This window comes from Rana temporaria, chromosome 2, assembly GCF_905171775.1.
Source record: "Rana temporaria chromosome 2, aRanTem1.1, whole genome shotgun sequence".
NCBI classification, from domain to species: domain Eukaryota; kingdom Metazoa; phylum Chordata; class Amphibia; order Anura; family Ranidae; genus Rana; species Rana temporaria.
The window spans coordinates 384,510,638-384,533,758 of NC_053490.1; the positions used below are offsets into that span (position 1 = coordinate 384,510,638).

Consider the following 23,121-nt stretch of genomic DNA (forward strand, 5'->3'; position numbering starts at 1 on the left):
TTGCTGTTGGTAATTCCGACAGAAAAAGTCAGATGGAGCCTACACATGGACGAAATCTTCGACCAAAAGCTTACATTGAACTGTTCTTACCGTACCGTGTGTACGTGGCGTAAGCCCATAAGCTGCGGGAAGTAAGCCGTGCGAGTTTAGCTGAACTTGCACAATTTCACTCCCACGTCAGTCCCCAGTTCGGCCGCAATTTCAGAGACATCTGTACAGGTTTCTTCACAAAATGTCAATCGCAGCTCGAAATCACAAAATAGTAGTACAGAAAGCTACTTTTTGAAATCGTTGCAGCGCCACAGATGTGGCGTCGCACCGATTAGGACAGCGCCATTAATGGCAACTGCCGCCAATTTGACATGTCTACAAAGAAACTAAAACAAAAAAAAAGTTCATACATTAACGTTGTGTGATCAAATGGAATGGCACAGGGAAAAAGTATTGAACACGCAAACTGAAATTTATTGAAAACTTCATACAGAATCCTTTGTTGGTAATAACAGCTTCAAGACGCCTGTATGGAGAAATAAGATGCATTGCTCAGGTGTGATTTTGACCCATTTGGACAAACCGTCTTCAAATCTTGAAGGTTCTGTGGACCTCTTCTATGAACTCTGATCTTTAGTTCTTTTCATAGATTTTCTATTGGATGCAAGTCAGGTGGTTGGCTGGGCCATTCTAGCAGCTTTACATTTTTGTAAATGGCAGCAGATTTTTATCAAGACAAAATCATTTTTCCATTCATCCTTCCTTCAATGATATAAGATTTGAAAGCACTGTATTATGAAAAACAGCCCCACACCATGATGTTTCCACCTCAAAACTTCACTGTTGGTATCGGGGGGTGTTTTTGGGGTGACGTGCAGTGCCATTTGGCCTTCAAACATGGTGTGTATTATGGCATCCAAAGAGTTAAATTCATGTCTCAACTGACCAGACTATATTCTCTCAGTATTTCCCAGGCTTGTCTAAATGTTGTGCAGAAAACTTTAATCAAACTTCAACGTGCTTTTTCTTCAGCAATGGAGTCTTGCATTGGGAGCATGCATACAGGCCATGGCGGTTGAGGGCATTACATATGGTTTTGAAACAAATGTACCTGCTAATTCCAAGTCTTTCAGAAGCTCTCCACAACTGGTCATTTGCTCTTGGACAACTCTTCAGATAATGCTTTTCACTCCTTCGTCAGAAATTCTTTCTACTTCCTGATTATGGCCCCAACAGTGCTCACTGGAGCAATTAGAAGTTTAGACATCCTTCTGTAACCAATGCCATTAGTATGTTTTGCAACAATAAGATTGCAAAGGTCTTGAGAGTCCTTTGCTTTTACCCATCATGAGAGGTTTCTTGTGTGACACCTTGGGAATGAGACACTTTTATAGGCCATCAGTTGAGACTGAACCAGCCGATATTAATTTGCACTTAGCAATAGATTGCAGTTAGTGCCTTTGCTTTAAATGCATTTTTTTGCACCTCTCTTTCTTCAGGTGTGCAATACTTTTCCCTGTGTCATTTTAAATTGTATTACACATCATTACTGATTTTTTTTTTATGTCTTTGTATGGATTGTTATGCCGCGTACACACGATCGGTCCATCCGATGAGAACGGACCGATGGACCGTTTTCATCGGTTAACCGATGAAGCTGACTGATGGTCCGTGGCGCATACACACTATCAGTTAAAAAAAAAACGATCGTGTCAGAACGTGGTGACGTAAAACATAACGACGTGCTGAAAAAAAAATGAAGTTCAATGCTTCCAAGCATGCAACGACTTGATTCTGAAAATGCATGGATTTTTAACCGATGGTTGTGCCTACTAACGATCGTTTCTTTTCCCCCCATCGGTTAGGAATCCATCGGTTAAATTTAAAACAAGATTGCTTTTTTTAAGCTATGGATAAATAACCGATGGGGCCCACACACGATCGGTTTTGACCGATGAAAACGGTCCTCTGTTTAACCTATCGTGTGTATGAGGCCTTACTGACCACGTGGTGAAAATTTTTGATGTAAATAGCACCTTTATGCCAAGTCAAATTAAGATACGCTCACTGCATTCACTTAAAAACAAAAACATGCAAGGATTATTTAATTACAGAGCCGCAAAAACATGTCTTTTCAATCTACCTGTGTTCAGCTTTCATGAAAAAGTGTTTCTTATGATCATCAGCAAACATTGATTTGCACAAATATATCACATTACCAACTGGTAATAAAAAAAAAAAAGGGAAGTTCATTTTATTTAGAATATAACCTTGCATCACCACTATGGGAAATGATGGAATTTCACATCTACATCCAGCTTGTGTGAGGAATATATTCTTGTAGCTTTAGAGCCGGTTCACACTGGGGCGACACGACTTCCAGCGCGACTTTCAGAGGCGACTCCGACACGACTTGAACATGAACCACAGGGCGATCTGGGGCGATTTACAACACAACTTGAAGTCGTCTCCAGGACAGGAGACTTTCCAGTGGCCAATAAAACAACAATCAGCTCTGGGAGAGGGAGGGGGAGGGAGAGGTTTGCCTGAGAAATGTATGTTATCTTCCTGGAAAGTCGCTTCAGTTAAGACAGTGATCAGACTTGGAGGCGACTTCCATTGAAATCAATGGGTACAAATCGCCTACAAGTCGGATCGAAGTAGTATAGGAACCTTTTCTGAAGTCGGATCGCCTTGAGTCGTGTGTATTAACACCGCTCCCATTCACTTCCATTGTTTTTCTCTACAGCGTGACTTGAGGCGTCATGAAGTCGGATCGCAAGTCGCCCCAGTGTGAACCGCCTCTTACATAAAATGTTGCCACACAACAGAAGAACATAAATGTAAATAAACAGTGACCTCTTATTCAAGGTCTTCGTTTATGTTTTTTATTCTTCTTTTTCTTTGAGCTTTTTTTTGCCTTCTCTGTGTGTCGTTTTTTCTTTTTGGCAGGCTCAGAGTTGCTATCAGAGCTGGAAGTAGATGAGCTCTCAGATTCTGAGGTTTCCTTGTCCCTGCTGTGCTTTTTTCTCTTCTTTTCCTGCTGTGAAACAAAACGGAGGGATAGGTCATATGTCAAATACATCACACAGTCTCCGATGTTTCTGTGAACCAAACTAAAACCAGTACAAAGTCTTCAAAGTGCACACCAGGACAATTACATACATATAAATCCTCAATCCCAGGCAGGTGCTGGAAATGTGAAAATGAGGCAGAATAAGTATTCAGGACAGTAACCTGATGACACCCCCCATACAGGAAACACATACCTGAACATTTTAAAAACCCAACACCATATCCTTCAGCTTTTTTTCTCTACACTAATAGAATACTGTATTGGCATTTTCCCTCGTCATTTTTCCTGGACCGTAATGCCAACAATCTGCAGTCTCCACCACCCCTTCAAGCAGAGCAGTCACTTAATCACCTGCTGCTGGTAGGCTATAGAGAAGACACTGTGGGGTTGATATACTAAAAACTTGAGAGTTCAAAGTCTAGTGCAGCTCTGCATGGTAGCCAACCAGCTTCTACCTTCAGCTTGTCCCATTGAAAGGGAGTTCGTCTTTTATTTTCTAAATAGGTTCCTTTAAGCTAGTGCATTGTTGTTCACCTACCTTTTCCTTCGATTTCCCTTCTAAATGTTTTTTTTCTTTGTTTGAATTTCTCACTTCCAGTTTCTCCTCAGTAAGCTTTCCACCATCATCCAAGCGGTGGAAAGTCATTTAGAACAGCTTACTGAACACCTTACTGAGGAGGAACAGGAAGTGAGAAATTCAGACAAAGAAAAAAAAACATTTAGAAGGGAAATTGAAGGAAAAGGTAAGTGAACCAACAATGCACTAGCTTAAAGGAACCTATTTTGAAAATAAAAAACAAACCTTTACAACCCCTTTAAGCTAGTGTATTGTTGGTTCACTTACCCTTTCCTTCGATTTCCCTTCTAAATGTGTTTTTTCTGGTCTGAATTTCTCACTTCCCGTTTCGCCTCAGTAAGCTTGCCCCCATCATCCGAGCCGTTCTGGCTGAACAACTTATTGAGGAGGAACAGGAAGAGGAACAGGAAGTGAGAAATTCAGACAAAGAAAATATAGGAAAAAAAAAAACATTTAGAAGGGAAATTGAAGGAAAAGGTTAGTGAACCAACAATGCACTAGCTTAGAGGAACCCATTTAGAAAACTACACTGCAGAGTGCATGAGCATCATGGGAAATGTAGTTCCAAAACATCTGGGGTGCCAAGGCTCACCATCACTGCCATAGAGTAACATGACGGCAACACATCAATCATTCCTACTGTATGTGCCCGTGTAAAAGAGCTCTTTTTTTGTTAAATGAGTTAAAACGCATTTTTTTTTCCCTTTTCAAACGCTGTTTGGGGGGGGGGGGGTGAAATATTGAAATGAATCGCAGGACTCGCCATTATTTGTCTCTGCAGCCTCAGCATTGGTAACAGACTCCTGTTCCTTTATAACCTGAAGCACTCATTTATCAATGGATACAGGAGCAATCAGTACCAAATCGCTCAACGTGTCCATTCATAAAAGGAATGGGTTGGTAAATTACATATTTACTGGCCCCTTTCCCCCCGCTCTCAGTCCTGACAGCTGACACATCCCCCCATGTGCCTGCAGCGCCCGGCGGGAGAGGAAAGTTGGCAGCTCTGAGGGGGGCCCAGGCACACAAGGGATTATGATCAGATGTGGGCAGGACAGGGAGGAGGATCTGTGTGGCATGGTTGGTGGCAAATTACAGGAACTAGTTCTAGCAGCTAAAAGCCAGCAGGAGGAGAAACCAACTCTCAGTTTCTTCAGGGAGAACACCTCTGTCTGGGCCGCCCTGTGTGCCCAGGCCCCCCTACAGGAGGACTGATGCACCCCCCCCCCCCCCCCATCAGCAGCTCTGCTTGTACACACCATGTGCAGAGATGCCTGGATTTAGCATGTATGTTTCTGAAAAGACAAGGACACAAAGAAAACAACTGTTCTCCACGTGTCCTGTTCATGTGTTGAGGTCACATTTTGTTTTTTGTGTACTGCATACACTTTGCCGATTTCTGCACAGAAAAAAAATTTGCACCCTTGCAGAACACATGCAGAAAGTCTCATGTCTACACATGGTATGAACAAGGCCTAATAGAGAATTATTGGGGACCATGGAGACTAGGAAACATTATTACCTTTGTACAGGACTTTGGAAACAAAATTATAACCCAAAATTATAACCCAAGCTTTTTAACTCCACAAGAGACTGCTTTGCAAGTGGAATAAGTGTCTAGTATTGAAATCAGCATTGTGGTAGCTGGAAGCAATAGCATCAAAATGGAAAACAGCTTCTGCCTCTTAAAGTGAAGTCAAGGCTTTTCTGAACTATGCTTAACCCTTTCATGCCCAAGGCCATTTTTGACATTTGTTGCTTACAAGTTATAATCCGTATTTTTTGTTAGAAAAATTACTTAGAACCCCCAAACATTATTTATATATATACATACACACACACACACACACACATTATGTATGTATGTATGTATGTATGTATGTATGTATGTATATATATATGTATACATATATATATATATATACATATATACATATACATACATACATACATACACACACACATTATATATATATATATATATATATATATACACACACACATACATTATATATACATATATATATATATATATACACATATTATATATATATATATATATATATATATACACACACACACACACACACACACACACACATATACATATATATATATATATACATATACACAGTGGAACCTTGGACTACGAGCATAATCAGTTCCAGGAGAATGCTTGTAATCCAAAGCACTCGCATATAAAAGCGAGTTTCCCCATAGAAGTCAATGGAAACAAAAGATAATTTGTTCCACATTGACTTCTATGGAATACAATACCGCATAAGGCCAGAGGTGGGGGGGCAGGTGAGACTTGGAGACCGCTCGGCTGCACTCGAAATGTTCGGGAACCGAGTATTTCTGAGCGGCTTTGAGTGTCACTGGCGCCCCCGCTACTCTGGCCAAATACGGTACTACACACCGCAGAGGCTTGAATCCGGCTCGTGTTGCGAGACACTCGCAAACCGAGTCAGGATTTAAAATAAATTGCTTGTAATTTTTTTTTAACAGAGAATAAAATGGCGATCATTGCAATATTTTATGTCACACTGTATTCGCGCACCGGTCTTTCAAATGCAATTTTTTGGGAAAAAAGATACTTTCATGAATAAAAAAAAAAAACACACACACACTAAACAGTAACATTTTTTTGTATAATGTGAAAGATGTTACAAAGAGTAGATAAACATATCATGATTTGAAATTTGGCACACTTGTGGAATGGCAACAAACTACGGTACCTAAAAATCTCCATGGGCAGAGCTTTAAAAAAAATTAAAAAAAATTAACGGTTACCAGGTTAGAGTTTCAGAGGAAATGTAGTGCTATAAATATTCCTCTTGCTCTGACGATACCTCACATGTGTGATTTGAACACCGTTTACATATGCGGGCGCGACCTACGTGTGCTTTTTTTTTTTTTTTTAAAGTGACAATGTAAAAAAATTTAAATAAAGTAGTGACAATGGAAAAGCCTGAACTTCCACTTACAAAACTCAACCCCAGAATACATGAGACATACATTTGGCTGCAATGATTAACCACTAGCCGACCAGCCGCCGCAGTTTTACGGCGGCAGGTCGGCTCGGCTGTGCGAAATCACGTAATTTTGCATTTCAGCCAATAGGGGCGCGCGTGCCCGATCACCGCCGGGCACCCGCGATTGCTCGTTACAAAGTGTGAACCGGGAGCTGTGTGTGTAAACACACAGCTCCCAGTCCTGTCAGGGGGAGAAATGACCGATTGTCTGTTCATACAATGTATGAATTTAGGTAGTGCTACCAAAAAACAAGAATAAATGAATAAAAAGTGTTAAACCAAAAAATGAGCCACTACCTGTCGTGATTAGCTGTGGAATATATACAAAAGCTGAGTATATCAGTAACTGTCTGATAATGACCAAACGTATACACTTAAAATACAAAGAAATAACATTAACACAAATTACAATGTCAATGAGATAAAAAAAAGTCCATAGAACAATCCCAAGTGTATAAAAAAAGATTTGTGAGAGGTGAAATCCAAAAAGTCTTCTTATAGTGGGTATTATGATATATAGGAATGGCACCACCTTCCACCAAGTGTAAAAGATGTCTCCTTACCAGACACAATGACCACAATGAGGCGGTCAGACCAGGCACAGGGAATTTTAAAGTCACCCAATCGACTATAAGCTGAAGCTGGTTCTGGTTCGAATGCAAACAATCAGATGATGATGGATATCTCCTCTGCTGCTTCTTCCAGCAACGTCTTCTCTCTACTTCATCCCGACTCACCTCTCACTCACCGAGAGGTGAGTCGGGAAGAAGTAGAGAGAAGACGTTGCTGGAAGAAGCAGCAGAGGAGATATCCATTATCATCTGATTGATTGCATTCGAACCAGCTTCAGCTTATAGTCGATTGGGTGACTTTAAAATACCCTGTGCCTGGTCTGACCGCCTCATTGTGGTCATTGTGTCTGGTAAGGAGACATCTTTTACACTCGGGTGTACACTTGGTGGAAGGTGGTGCCATTCCTATATATCATATTACCCACTATAAGAAGACTTTTTGGATTTCACCTCTCGCAAATCTTTTTTATACACTTGGGATTGTTCTATGGACTTTTTTTTATCTCACTGATATTGTAATTTGTGTTAATGTTATTTCTTTGTATTTTAAGTGTATACGTTTGGTCATTCATTATCAGACGGTTACTGATATACTCAGCTTTTGTTTATATATATATATATATATATATATATATATATATATATATATATATATATATATATATAATCCACAGCTAATCACGACAGGTAGTGGCTCATTTTTTGGTTTAACACTTTTTATTCATTTATTCTTGTTTTTTTTTTTGGTAGCACTACCTAAATTCTCACATATATTGGTTTTGCGGTGTACCTCATCTTTCACCATATTTTCCAAAATATTTGTATCTACATTTTTTGGTACTGGCAGCATTTCCACATTTTTTGTTTAGCACAGTGTTTTATTTATTTTCTTTAGTCATACAATGTATGAACAGCAAAGGAAGGTTTGTAGAAATACCGTTAACGGTAAGTCTAACGTAGGTTTTTCTCCTATCACCTTCCAGGACGGCACACCTGAGAGGATAATAAAGGAACCAACATGCCTACTTTAGGGTGGGACCCTTGCCTGGAAAAATCAGTGATCGAGACCAAGAAAGGAAAAATGAACCGAGACCGAGCCGATTATGAAAGCGGCAATGTTTATACATGGAAAAAACCAAAAAAATCAATTCTTCACCAACCGGTCACGCAAACCTTCGGGTAAGCGGGTCAGCTTTTCAGATCAGGGGAGCGATGCGGCAAATGACACCATGGCCACCTCTGTTTCAGAGTCATCGCCCGACCGACCCTCAACATCTATGAACCGCACAGATGGAGGACGAGCCCCGGCACACCCTCGGAAATCCAGCATAAAATCAAAGAAGAAAAAATCCACTACAAAAAGACCCGAAGAGGAGGAAAAAGGAACCACAAATCCTATCTACACCTTACGGAAGAAGAAACAGTGAGCAACGTCCTTAATATCTCAAACATGGTTTTGAGTGTTGGCGAATCCAGATTACTCTCTAAAGGACTTAATTTCTGCCCCACTAAGCATTTTGATTTGTTTTCTACACTCTTGGACATCAACAAGTTTTCCCGCAGTCTCACACTTAAAAAATTCTACTTTGAATCTTCAGACAACTCCGGTGACAGTCTTTGTGAAGACACGGATGTGGGTGAGTCTCCTCTTTCTCCCATTTTATTTAGAGAAGTATGTGCTCTATATGATCTAACTGAACTTGCCATACAGTCAGATCCTAGCCCTGTGGACCCTACCAACACAGGTAACACTGTGTCTTTCAAACTCAGGTCCAACTTCTACCCGGTGGACTCCAGGGGTAAGGAACTAGACCTCTTTCAGAAATTGATAGAAAAAGATTTAACCCACCTTGCCCGTGACTGCCATAGGAGACCCTATCCCCACAACAATCTTACTGACATGGAAAGAAAAGCCTTGAATGACCTTGAATCAGACAGAGACATAGTCATCAAGAATGCGGATAAGGGGGGGACTGTGGTAATTTTAAATGCTGATGTCTATAAGAATGAGGCACTTCGCCAATTGTCTGACACAGACACATACCAGGCACTCAAATCAGACCCCACTGCAGCTTTCACCAAGGCCCTTACATGCCTTTTGGATAGAGGCACATCAGTTGGGATCTTTTCTGTTCATGAGAGAGATATTTTTATTCCAGATTGTCCCATCATGCCGGTATTCCATCACCTACCCAAGATCCACAAGGGGCTAGATCCCCTTTTGGGGAGACCCATTGTGGCTGGTATAGGCTCTCTTAACGAGCGTCTTGGGGAATGGCTTGATGGGCAACTACAACCATTAGTGGTGGATTTACCCGGTTACCTCAAGGACACAACACAGCTTCTGACCAAACTCAACCAATTTCAATGGCATGACAGCTATCGTTGGGTCAGCTGTGATGTGACACGTTTATACTCCAGCATTCCCCATCATCTTGGTATCAGAGCTGTGGCTACTTTCCTGAGGGAATCGGGTAAAATGTCCCTGGTACTTCAAGATTTCATTTTACTTGTTTTGGAATATTTACTTACCCACAATTTTTTCATGTTTGACGGGGGCTATTATCTCCAAAGATGCGGGGCCTCCATGGGAGCCAAGTTTTCTCCCTCGCTCGCCAACCTATTCATGGGCTGGTGGGAGAGGTCCCGCATCTTTGGACATGATAGCCCCCGCAGGACTGATACAGTGTTCTATGGTCGCTATATTGATGACCTCCTGTTTATCACTTCAGACAGCGAGGCAGATCTCACACTTTGGCTTGATTATTTCAACAATAACTCTCTGAATTTAAAGTTTACCGGTGAATTAAATTCCAAATCCATAAACTTTCTGGATGTTAAGTTGACAGGTGCGGGCAATACAGTAGTTACTAGCCTCTACAGAAAACCAACAGCGGGCAATGCCATTCTAAGAGCAGATTCTGCCCATCCGAGACACACCATCAGGGGGTCCCGTATGGCCAGTTCCTCAGACTCAGGAGACTTTGCAGTGCACCTGAAACCTTTAACGAGGAGGCCCATAATATGGCAAGCAGGTTTAAAGATAGAGGGTACCCTGAACACATCATTACTAAAGCCCTGCTGGCTGCCAGCTCTGTTCCCAGAGATAATTTGCTACAAAGTTCCAAGAGAACAGCTTCCAAATTCTCCAATAATACTCCAGTTTTCTCTACTCCATTCAGTCTAGAGTTTCAGAAAATTAAAAACACAGTGATGAAGTATCTGCCCATACTGTATAGTGACCCAGCCTATAGTGCCATACTACTCAAGGGCATTAAAACAGTGTCTCGAAGGGCACCCACGCTTGGAAGCTCCCTTTCACCCAGCCTATTTAATAGCAAAATTACCCATCATGGCTGGCTGAGCTTTAAGGGCACCTTCAAGTGTGGTATTAAAAGCTGCATCTATTGCGGCTTCATCAAAACAGGCCAACACGTCATTTCATGTAGCAATCATAGAGAATTTGAGATTAAGAGTTTCATGAATTGCAACACCAAACACATTGTGTATGTCATTTCTTGCACACTGTGTAATATACAGTATGTGGGACGTACAATTCGTAGGCTTAGAGATCGCCTCAGGGACCATCTTTATGATATCTCCACCAATAAAAACACCAATGTGGCACGACATTGGAACAACATACACTTTAAGGACATCACCAGTCTTGTTATACAGGGTGTAGAACAGGTCAAAACCCCCATCAGGGGAGGCGACAAGTTCCGGTCATTGTGCAAACGTGAAGTGTTCTGGATCTTTTCACTCCAAACCAGAATTCCGTCTGGAATGAATTTTGAGTGGGATGTGTCCCATTTTTATGACTGATCAGTATCAGTATCCAGTTTCACGTTTGCACCATTGTCCATTACTGCCACACTTACATATTACACAGCTTATCACATCTCCTTGGAGATTTTTCTCTGATTTTGTGTCTCCTAATTTCCCCCCCCCCCTTTTTTTTTTTTTTTTTACTCTAGACGTGTCCGGTTCTTGAGTGCACTATATATATATATACATACAGAACTATTTCGCTGATAACTGATATTTCTCCAACATGGATTTTACATTATACCATCTTCACGCTCTCCCATACATGTCTTCACAACACATGTGGTAGCTTTTTGGTTTTTGAAGCGTTCTAATTACACATTCAGATTATGTATATGTATATCTTATTCCTATTCCTATGTATCCCATCTCACTGTATATCTCACTCTAGGTATTTAAGAGGCTTATCATACTTCATTCTATATGAGCCCGGTCCTAAACATACATTAAGCTCCCTCGATCTGCCGGTTGTCCCTGCCCTATGTTTATTTTTACATTTACTTTTATCTTTTCTCATTTTCATTTCCAAAATAATAATTTTTTTTTTTTTTTCTCTCCACTTCCACCTTTTTTTTTTTTTTTTTTTTCCTCCACTTCCACCTTTTTTTTTTTCACTACCACCTTTTTTTTTTTTTTTTTCCCACTTCCACCTTTTTTTTCTCCACTTCCACTTCCACCTTTTTTTTTTCTCCACTTCCACTTCCACCTTTTATTTTTATTTTTTTTTTATTTATTTTTTACCACTTCCACCTTTTTTTTCCTCACTCTTCCTTGCGCACATTTTCCCATTTTTCTCCTTATTCCCTTCCCCCTCCCCCCCTCTCTTTTCATCTTGCCTTTTTTCCTAACCTTATTTTCTTACAAGCACCCTGGATGTTTTTTCCCCGATTTTTACAGGATCCATAAATACAGTATCTCCTTCTTTGTAAGAGGATTACAAAACACCTAGGCTCTTGGCACCCTTTTCAACAAGATCTCAGTATCCTATATACTCTCTTCTTTCTTTCTTTTTGGGTTTCATTAGAGAACCAACCAACATACATTGTAAGATATGTCCCACGATTACAGTTCTGCTGGCTTCCCAGCCATCCATACGATATTGCTCGTTATCTTAACATGTTTATCGGGACATTTCATATGCATATTGTGTGTTTTTTGTTCTTATTACTGTATTAACTGTTTTTTGTATATACAGCTGTCAACAGCAATGTTCGGCTTCTCCGTTTTATCGAATTTTATTTGTTCCTTGTAAATACACATTTAAGTATTTAATTCATGTAGATCGCACAGTCATCGCGACATGTATGGCGATGTCTTTGTTGTCGGCGAGATGTGGTGGCCTCAAATGTGGCTTTTTCTGTAATTGGATGTGTCAAGACAGAGAATCAGATAGTGTATTTTCGATTTCAACACATGTTTACCTACTGCCTAGGGAGTTTTTCATTAACCCTTCACTAACCTTTTGGTTTTACTTTTCCCTTTCCAGTCTAACATTAAAGCATTAAAATATTGTAATACCAATATATCGATTCCGCTATGCAACCTGACACACACTCCATGCCCATACCCTGATCGCTATCATTCTCTAGAGAGTTTCTCTATTTAGATTAAGGTTCACATGTTGGCAATTGTCCGCTAATAGCAGTTATTTTTCATTAGCCTCATATAGCCACAAGTGCCTCTTTTTTACTATCATTCCATACTACTCTGCATGTTTACTCATTTACTGATTTTTAGGATATTTTAGAACTCTTCTATAAACGGCCACACATGTTCACATCTTTTTGTTTTTGTCTTTGTATTAATGGTTCAGCTCACAATGAACGTTTAACCAGTCCAGATAGATGCCCGGTGTCTCAGTTATTATTTCAATAATGAGTGAGTACACAAACACATACAGGCAACAAAAATACAAAAAACAAAAATAATATAATAATAATCATAAAAATAATAAAAAACACAAGTTAATATACTATAAAACAAATAAGACCATTAGAATTAAGGTGCACCTTTACACTATGCTCAATCTTTAGGCATTTTTTGTTCACTACATTACACCATATTATTTTATGGTTTATGCATCGTCCTTTATATGGTTCACCGTCATATTCACCCCTATTTTTTCCTTTTTTTATTTTCCCCTTTTTCCCCCCCCTTTTTTCCCCTTTTTTCCCCATTTCACTTTTTATTTGTTTTCCTTTCTTCTTTTGTAATTAATTTCACTTTACTTTATCGCACTTCAATTCATATCATATTTTTTGTTTTCTTAATTTCATTTTATTTGTTACTTATACAAGTTATACATGTTTTACACATATCATTCCATTTCCTGTCCACTTTAATTCACTTCTCTTACACTCAAATATATTTCTTCACACTTACACATACTCCTACACTCTCTTTCACATTTTTCTGCACCCCACTTCTCTATTGGGTCAACACATCATTCTATCCAATGTTCACTATTCACCATGAATTTGCATGAGACATAGTCCACATGAGACACTCTCTGATTGTCTGTCGAGACACACCTAAACTTCACAGGGGACCCTGTTTAACTTAATTGTTTCCAGAGCCCCCTCCCACTCATTGGGTTGTAAGGTATATATTCACTTATTTTACGGTTTACACACTAGCTATGAAGAAGCACTAAGGCATAGTGCGAAACGTCAGCTTTTCTTTTGTTGTGCTGTTTTTTGCTGTGGCATGTATTTTGTGATTTTTAATTAAAGGAGGAGTTTTTTTGGAGTGCGGCTGTCCCAGCTTTTTTCCTTCATCCTAACCTATATATATATATATATATATATATATATATATATATATATATATATATATATATATATATATATATATATATATATAATCCACAGCTAATCACGACAGGTAGTGGCTCATTTTTTGGTTTAACACTTTTTATTCATTTATTCTTGTTTTTTTTTTTTGGTAGCACTACCTAAATTCTCACATATATTGGTTTTGCGGTGTACCTCATCTTTCACCATATTTTCCAAAATATTTGTATCTACATTTTTTGGTACTGGCAGCATTTCCACATTTTTTGTTTAGCACAGTGTTTTATTTATTTTCTTTAGTCATACAATGTATGAACAGCAAAGGAAGGTTTGTAGAAATACCGTTAACGGTAAGTCTAACGTAGGTTTTTCTCCTATCACCTTCCAGGACGGCACACCTGAGAGGATAATAAAGGAACCAACATGCCTACTTTAGGGTGGGACCCTTGCCTGCAAGGTCTTTCTGCTAAATGTCAGAGTCTGACTTAAAAAACATTTTTTTCCCAAAACCTTCACTCCCTAGTGTGTGATGAAGGTATCCTAGCTGGATCATGTAACTGACCTGCAGGTCTGCTCCACCTATGCCCCTATCTTCTCTTCACATACAGGATCTAGGTGGCATGTGCTCTTCAAGAAAAATTCTGAGAGCCTGTGAATTTTTTAAGATAGAAAGATTGACTGTGCCAATATTCTAGCAATCGTGGTCAATAATGTCTGCAACTGCTGCATAGGACCACCAAAAAGATTAATCAGAGATTTGTTCTGTGAAACAAGGAACTGCTTTGATCAACAAAGAAACATCTGGTTTTAAACCACTAGTCTGTTCAGGAGAATGGTTTAGAAAGAAAAAGGCCTCCTGACGGACAGTCCTTGTGGGTCCCCTTTTTGTTTGCCATAGCCATGGTGAAAAAGGAAAGAAACCCCACTTAAGGATACTAGATTAATGGGAAGCTTATTCCCTGGACTCAAATGACTGAACAGGTATGTAACCAAGCAGGGCGTTTGGTGTGCTCCTGCACCTTCAAGGAGGGGTGGCTCCCCTTCAGTCCACCTGCCCCCATCCATTCATCAGAATGCATGTGCCTCTATAGCGAGGACACTCATTGGTCAGTGTCAGGACCACAGGATGCCTTGGCGTGGCTCACTCATGCGCCCGGACAAAACCCCTGTCTCCAACGCACACTGCTAGACAGGTCAAAATGGCTGTTCTGCAAGCCGGTTGGCAAGTAGGTCCAATCTTCTCCTGGGCATTCCCAACTTCTGGTTTTCTTCCCATCTGAATGCCGACATGTCAGATGTGAAAGTGTTCTATATCCCCAGGCTCCTTATAGCCCTGTGGGTAGATGCATTAAAACTACGCAGAAAGGAGCCTGGTAAGAACTGCGAGTAACCACCGCATTTATTGGTATATAACAGAAAAACCAAAAGTGTCGGGGAAAGAAATTTTCCACAGCCCCCTGCGTATAACACGCAGGCACAGTTTACCCTACATTTTCAGGGTAAACACGTGAGTGTTATACACCAACAAAATACAGTATTTCGTAAATATCCGGTGTTTGAGATCATAATCCACTCCAGGCACCAATGAGTGTTAAGTTAAGCAGATCCCTACCACAAGGAATTAATTCTATAGTAGGAGTAAAAGACGAATATTGGTTAGTCACATCCAGTTCGTCCACCGGGGTGACATGAAGGATACATACCGAGCTGTAAACGCATCGAATTGGGTGAACTAGTCAGATAAGCTCTGATGCTGTATCTTCAAGCAAACAATTCCTAAGAGCGTAACCCTTTTCCTACTAAAAAAATCATGATAGGTGATTTTATGACCTTCTTCCGGTGTCCTATAACCCTACTGGGTTCAGGTCTAGGGAATGTCTCTGGCATGCCTAGATGTAAAGGACTGAATCTTTTGCAGTCAGAAATCCTGTTCCTTCCATGTGCATGGAAAATAAGGTCTGAAATAAAGTGACAAATATATAATTAATATCACAGATATACAGGTCATAAATCTTGTATTTCTGAAGGGTAGCAAGCTCCGACCTAATATGGAATACAAAACAGGAAGACACACCCAGCCTTCACTGTTGTATTTTCTGATATACAGTCACCTGTAGGACAGAGAAGACACAAACCAAGCTTAAAATGTTGTGTATTTCTAATATGTAATAAGATACCATATAACCTAAGCAAAGAGAAAGGACAGAAGCTTCAAATGTGTGCTTCTGATGCTTAATAGGTTAAGGTCCTACATCCAACAGAAAGGACACTAGCAAATATGGTGTTTTGTTTTGTTCCGAGTAATTAAACACAGAAGACACAGACACCTTCTACTGCTGTGTTTTTCTGATGTACAGCAAACTAAGGTAATAGATTCAAGACAGGAGGACAAGAACAACTTCAGTGTTGTGAATTCCTGATACCGACCGCAGTACGGTCATATAACCAACAGAAATAATACTAACACCTCTTGTGTATTTCTGATGATCACGAAAACCGGAGTTAGGCTTACCGGTAACTCTGTTTTCAGGAGTCTTCCAGGACAGCCCTGTAGATGTAGCTCCTCCCTCCGGGACAGGAAACACAATCACCCCCAATTATAAAAGGCGGTCCTCCAGGCCTTCGCCTCAGTTCATCCAAGAATTCCTGAAGGGCTCTGAAAAACATAATCTACCAACACATCGTTAGTACAAACTTCCATTTCCAGTTTAGAAATATAAACACCGGGTGGGAAGCCAGGCTGTCCTGGAAGACTCCTGAAAACAGAGTTACCGGTAAGCCTAACTCCGGTTTTACCCTTTCGTCTTCCAGGACAGCCCTGTAGATGATTGACAAGAAACTTACTTATCAGGGTGGGGTTACTGCTTGGAGGACCCTCCTACCAAATGCCTGATCCTTCTCAGACATCAAGTCCAGGCAATAGTGCTTGGCGAAAGTAGTGTAACTTGACCACGTTGCCGCCTTGCAAATCTCTTCTGGTGAGGCTCCGGCCCTCTCAGCCCATGAACTCGAAACTGCTCTGGTCGAGTGTGCTTTAACAAATGGGGCTTGTAGGCCCTCTAACTCATAAGCCTTACCTATTGCCATCCTGATCCATCTAGCAATGGAGGATTTAGATGCTTTATGTCCCTTTTTACTTCCTGAAAAATTAACAAAAAGGGAATCGCTCTTCCTAAACTCTTTGGAAGCTTCTAAGTAAACTAAAAGGCACCTCCTAACATCTAATACGTTTTGGGGTGCTCCCTCTGAGTCTGAGGTGGAACAAAAAGAAGGAAGGACAATGTCCTGTGTCCTATGGAACTTGGACACAACCTTAGGAAGAAAACTGGGGTCTGTTTTCAAAATAATCCTATCATCAAAAACTAACAAAAAAGGCTCCAAAATTGAAAGAGCCTGTAGCTCACTCACCCGTCTGGCTGAGGTCACTGCCACCAAGAGGACTGTTTTAAGTGTAACCCATTTCAGGATGGATTCCTCCAGAGGTTCAAAAGGTTTGCCTGAAAGTGCTCTGAGCACCAACGAAAGATCCCAAGAAGGACAGGTCGAAACCCTTACTGGCCTTGATCTTGATAAGGCCTTGAAAAACTCTTAACGAATGAATTCTGCTGAAGGGAACACTGCAAGAAGACACTCAGGGCTGCTACCTGTACCTTTAGGGTGCTAGGGGAGAGACCCAGATCTACCCCAGCCTGTAAAAAATCCAGAATAGCTGGAATCCCTGGATGATCCAACTTCTGTTCTTTCATCCAAGAACAAAATCTCTTCCAGAATTTGGCATAGATTGCTCTCGTAACTGGCTTTCTGCACTGTAATAGGGTGTTTATTACCTTCTCTGAGAAACCCTCTGCTCTCAATAACTGTTCCTCAGATACCACGCAGTTAGACTCAGTCTGTCTATCTGCGGGTGTAGGATTGGACCCTGCGAGATCAGATCCTTCCGGATTGGAAGGGGAAATGGAGGAAGAATGCATAGTTCCTTCAGGATTGCGAACCAGGGCCTCTTTGGCCAGCAGGGCGCGATCAAAATCAAGTCTGTCTCCTCCAACCGAAACTTCTGGAGTACTGCTGCTATCATCCTTACTGGGGGGAAGGCGTAGCAGATGTTGAACCTCCAAGGACTGGTAAATGCGTCTATCCTTAAGGCCTGGTCTCTGGGATGTATTGAGAAGAACTGGGTTACTTTCCTGTTCTTTTCTGAGGCAAAAAGATCTACTTCCGGAAGACCCCACCTCTGTGTTATCTGAGCGAATACCTCTTCGTTTAGGGACCATTCGTCCTGCTTCACTGGCTGGCGACTTAAGTAATCTGCCAGAGAGTTTTGAGTACCCTTTAGGTGGACTGCTGTCAGTGAAAACAAGTTGGTCTCCGCCCAGGAGAGGATTTTGTTGGATATTTCTTGCAGAGCCGGACTTCTTGTCCCGCCCTGCTTGTTCAAGTACGCGACAGCCGCCGCGTTGTCCGAGCGAACTTGCAGATGACGTCCTACCAACCTTTCCTGGAATGACTCTATTGTCCTTAGGATTGGCAACAGCTCTCTTTGGTTGGAAGAACCAGGCACTTGCGTCCGTTGTCACTATTACTTCTACCGGGAAGGACCAGTCTAGACCCTTGCTCAGATTGTGATGTTCTCGCCACCACCACAATTTCCTCTTTACTTTGGCTGAGATTGGAATCAGTGACTCTAAATCCTGACTTTGGCCACTCCAGAGACGGAGCATAAGTTCCTGTAATGGGCGTTGATGATGTCTTGCCCAAGGAACTGCAGGGAAACAGGATGTCATGAATCCCAGGACTCTCATTACCTCCCTGATTGAAATCCACTGATTGGACTGAAGCTGGGCTACCGCCTGACTTACTTTGGTAACCTTTTCCTCGGGGAGATAAATTTTTCTCTTTACCGAAGATATCTTGTACCCTAGGTATACCACCTCCTGGGATGGCACCAACTGGGATTTGTCCCGGTTGATTATCCACCCGAGTGAGGAGAGAAACTCCTGCGCAACCAGTAAATCCCTTTCTAACTGCTGAGCCGATCTTGCCACAAACAGTAGATCGTCCAGATATGGGATTACTGTGATCGCTTGGTCCCTGAGAGGGGCAAGAGCTTCTGCCAGAGGGCAGGGCTTGGAACTGGAAGTGTTGAATCCCTAGAGTTACCCTTACTGCTACCCTGAGAAATTTTTGGTAATCTGGATGTATAGGGATGTGCAGGTAAGCATCCCTGAGATCCAGGGTCGCCATGTAACACCCCGGGAACAGACATCTTGATACTGTAAAGATCGACTCCATTCTGAACCTTTTGTATTTTACAAATCTGTTCAGGGGCCGAAGGTTCAGGATCATCCTGAACTTCCCTGATGGTTTCTTTACTATGAAAACATGGGAATATACTCCCTGTCCCTGCTCCTCCAGGGGCACCGGAATTAGGACTCTCTGATCCAGTAATTCTCCTAGAGACAGCATGAGAGCTTCTGCCTTTGCCTTTTCCCTGGGTGGATGAGTCACCCTGAAGTTCCAGTGAGGCAGTGACGCAAACTCCAGCTTGTATCCGTTCTCTATTAGATTTAGAATGAACGGGCTTGAAGTTGCCTTGGTCCATTGTGGGAGGAACTGCCCCAACCTTCCTCCCACGGGGACACAGGAGTCATTGCGGTTTTGGGGCGGGTTGAGGAGGATTAAACAGGATTCCTCCTCTACCACGCCCCTTGTGACCTGCCCAGTGCTTCTTGGGTTGGCCTTCTTTCTTCTGGTTTTGCCAAAAGTTGGATCCCTTGAAGCCACGAAAAAAACTCTTTCCCTCAGACTTTTTCTTTTTCTCAGGAAAGGCTTTCTTCCTGTCCCGAGTACGTTCCAAAGCCTCTTGGAGGCCGGATCCAAAAAGGTGGTCTCCTGAAAACGGAAGACCACACAATTTTAATTTTGAGGCGGCATCGCCCGTCCAGATTTTCAGCCATACTGATCTTCTGGCTGCATTGACAAGGGCTGCTGACCTGGCAGCCAACTTTACTGACTCCTCTGAGGCGTCAGCTAGAAATCCCACTGCCTTGAACAAGAGTGGAAAAGATTTTAAAATCTCCTGTCTAGAGGTACCGGCCAAGATGTGTGCCTGTAACTGGGTGAGCCAACACTCCAAGTTCCTTGCTACGCAAGTAGCTGCTAGAGCTGGTTTTAAACTGATCGCAGAGGCTTCCCAAGCTCTTTTCAATAGTAGGTCCCCCCTTTTGTCCATTGGGTCCCTAAGGGAACCTAGGTCATCAAATGCCAAATCTGTCCTCCTGGAGACTTTGGCTAAAGGGGCATCCAGTCTAGGAACCTTGTTCCAAGGATGAGACACGTCTGATTCAAATGGAAACCTACGTTTGAGGCCGCCTGAAAAAAAAGGGTCTTCTTTCAGGTTGTTCCCACTCTCGCAGAATCATATCTGCTTTGAGAGCTGAACCTGTTCCTCTTGGATATCTAAAGTATCATAGATAGCATTTAGAAGATCCCCCACATCATCTAATGATAATTTGTATCTGGCCGCCCTGGAGGAATCCTCCTCTCCCTCTGATTCAGATGCTGAACCTGCCTGAGAGGAAACAACTGATCTGGGAGTTCTGTCTCTAACCTCCTCCTCTTCCTCTTGAACTGGTAAGGAAGGAGCACTAGAGGCCCTAGTTAGGGACGGGGCTGGGCCCTGCATCCTGTCTATCAGTCCTTTAAACGACTGAAATGTGGATGTCATTTCATCTTTAAAAGATAACATTTGGTTACAAGTGGTTAATGAACTTTCCTTAACCAAACTATTAACAGTCAGGACATAAAGGCTTATCCCAGTTAGAACTTAGCTTTATCCCACACACTGCACATTTCTTCCTAGGAGGCTGGTTCTTATCATGGGCCTTGACCTGTTAAAATAAACAACACAGTTGACCACATTACAACCAGCTAGACCTGCATTCACCCCTGTGAAAAGGTACCTAGAAGGTGCAAAAAACCCTCCACCAAACAGGTTCACCACCTAGGGGGGGTATCTGGGGTAACAATCCCCTACCTAACAGAGTAAGCCATGTGCCATCACCAGGCCTTACCTGAGAGGTACCGGTGCCTGTTGGACCAGGATCGGAAATAGCCGCTGCTGCATCCATGGTCCTGTGTTATTCGTTTCAGTCTGACTGAACAAACACTAGCGCCGGGATCCTTCGAGTCTCCTCCGCGCCCTTTTTTGAAGTAGGAACGATACTTCCGGGCGCCCCCTGATGACGCGCTTCCGCCGAGAATACACCTTCCTCTCTTTGGAACGCACGGAACCCGCCCCCTATCGAATACCGGAAGTGGTGAGCCGATTCGATGGCGTCTCTCACCCTCGCAGCCATACCATCCGGATGCTTCCGGGGACGGATCCCGCCGTCAACGGGGTCCGACTCTCGCCGAGCTCACGGCGGGGGAGACTCCAGCCACGCTCTCTACCCCTAGGGCCAGAGGAGTGCTGAAGGTCTGAGGTAGGTTCTCTCACACAAAAAAATACGTTCCCTGATTGTATCTCCTCCCGTCCGGCAGGAAACACAAAAACCTGAGGAGAAGGCCTGGAGGACCGCCTTTTATAATTGGGGGTGATTGTGTTTCCTGTCCCGGAGGGAGGAGCTACATCTACAGGGCTGTCCTGGAAGACGAAAGGGTAAAATGCAGTCGCATAGCCAGTATGACAACAAAAAAAGGACATATGCGACCTCAACTGTGTATTGCTGGTGCTAGACTACCTGCAGTCATAACCAGCAGAGAGTGGCACTAACACACTTCAGATAAACAACAGGGTATAGGACATAAGACAGAAATGTTACCAACAATAACATTGTGCATTTCTGATTAGCAACACTACACAGTCATATACCCGGCAGAAATGTCACTAGCAAAAACTCAATGCTGTGCGTTACTGAATAGCAACTGTATACCGTCACTGAACCCACAGAAGTGTCATTCCCAGTAATACAATGTTGTGCATTTTTTGATTAGAAAACTTGTACAGTTATATGACCAACAGAATGTTGCCGACAACTCAATGTGTTACTTAATGCAACCTTGTAGGGTCATCTAATCAACAGAAATTACACTAGAAAAAAGAATACTCAATGCAGTGCATATCTGAATAGCAACTGTGTAAAGTCACTTAACCTACATAAATATCACTACCAATAATACAATGTTGTGCGTTTCTGATTAGCAAAATTGTACAGTCATATAACCAGCAGAAATGTCGCTATCAGTAACTCAATGTCATGCGTTTCTGATAAGCAATAGTGTACAATCATGTATCCAACAGAAATTTCACCAACAGTAATTCAATGTTGTGTGTTTCTGAATAACAATAGTGTACAATTCAATGTTATGCGTTTGATAAGCAACAGTGTACCGTTACATAATCAATATTATGCATTTCTAGTGAGTCATAGGATATTTATATAACAGAAAAGACACAAGATAAACTCCCAATGTTGTGCATTTCTGATGTGCGGTCAGACCAACAATCTATCCTAGGCATAGCCTGAACTCCAGATACCAATCCTTCATCCACCAGTGAAGGAACATAGTTGTTCCGAATAATGTAAGTCTGAGGTGTGTGACTATACCACAATAGTGGTAGCTGCTATTCTACTATTGCCAGGGGAGGGCTGGCAGCCTTAGGCCTGGGGGGCAAGTCCAGTCAAGTGGCCCATATAACCGGTGGTGACAAAGTGATTGATCAGGGGAAAACAGTCTAAGGAATTCCATGATCACAAACAAGTCCCTGTATTAATCTCTTAGAGCTGAGGACCCCCCCCCCCCTGTAACTAGTGAAGGACTACAAGTCCAAGCATTAACCCCTGGGATCCAAGAATGGGACCACCCAACTAGTGACGGACTACAAGTCCCAGCATAAACCCCTGATATCTGAGGATGTTGCCCCTTTGATCTCACGGGTTCATGCTGTGACCTGTAGTCCTTCAATAGTTGGGGGGGGCACATCCTCAGCTCTGAGTGGTTCATGCTGTGACCTGTAGTCCCTCACTAGTTGAAGGGCCACAGGGACACAGCTCTGAGGGGTTTAAGCTGGGACAGTGGGACCTGTAGTCCTTCACTAGTTGGGGAGGGTGCACAGGGGTGTGTCACACATCCTAAATTCTGAGGAGTTCATGCTGGGACCTATAGTTCTTCACTTTTGGGGTGTCACATCCCAAAAAGTAAAGGACTAAGATTCCCAGCATGAACCCTGGCTGAGATTTAAGGATGCGAT

At 42.1% G+C, this 23,121-nt stretch overlaps 1 protein-coding gene across 3 annotated transcripts in view; it reads right to left on the reverse strand.

Moving 5' to 3' along the window:
* Positions 1-2,716: 2,716 nt before the first annotated feature.
* Positions 2,717-23,121, reverse strand: part of ZCCHC17 (zinc finger CCHC-type containing 17) — a 75,936-nt gene continuing 55,531 nt past the window's right edge. For 2 of the 3 annotated variants that reach the window (XM_040337924.1, XM_040337923.1), the window contains exon 8: positions 2,717-3,034. In XM_040337924.1, the coding sequence (XP_040193858.1) occupies positions 2,858-3,034 (177 nt within the window). In that variant the 3' untranslated portion in view covers positions 2,717-2,857. Of the gene's footprint in view, positions 3,035-15,252; positions 15,830-23,121 lie in introns of those variants that run through there. The other variant, XM_040337925.1, reaches the window with a different exon arrangement.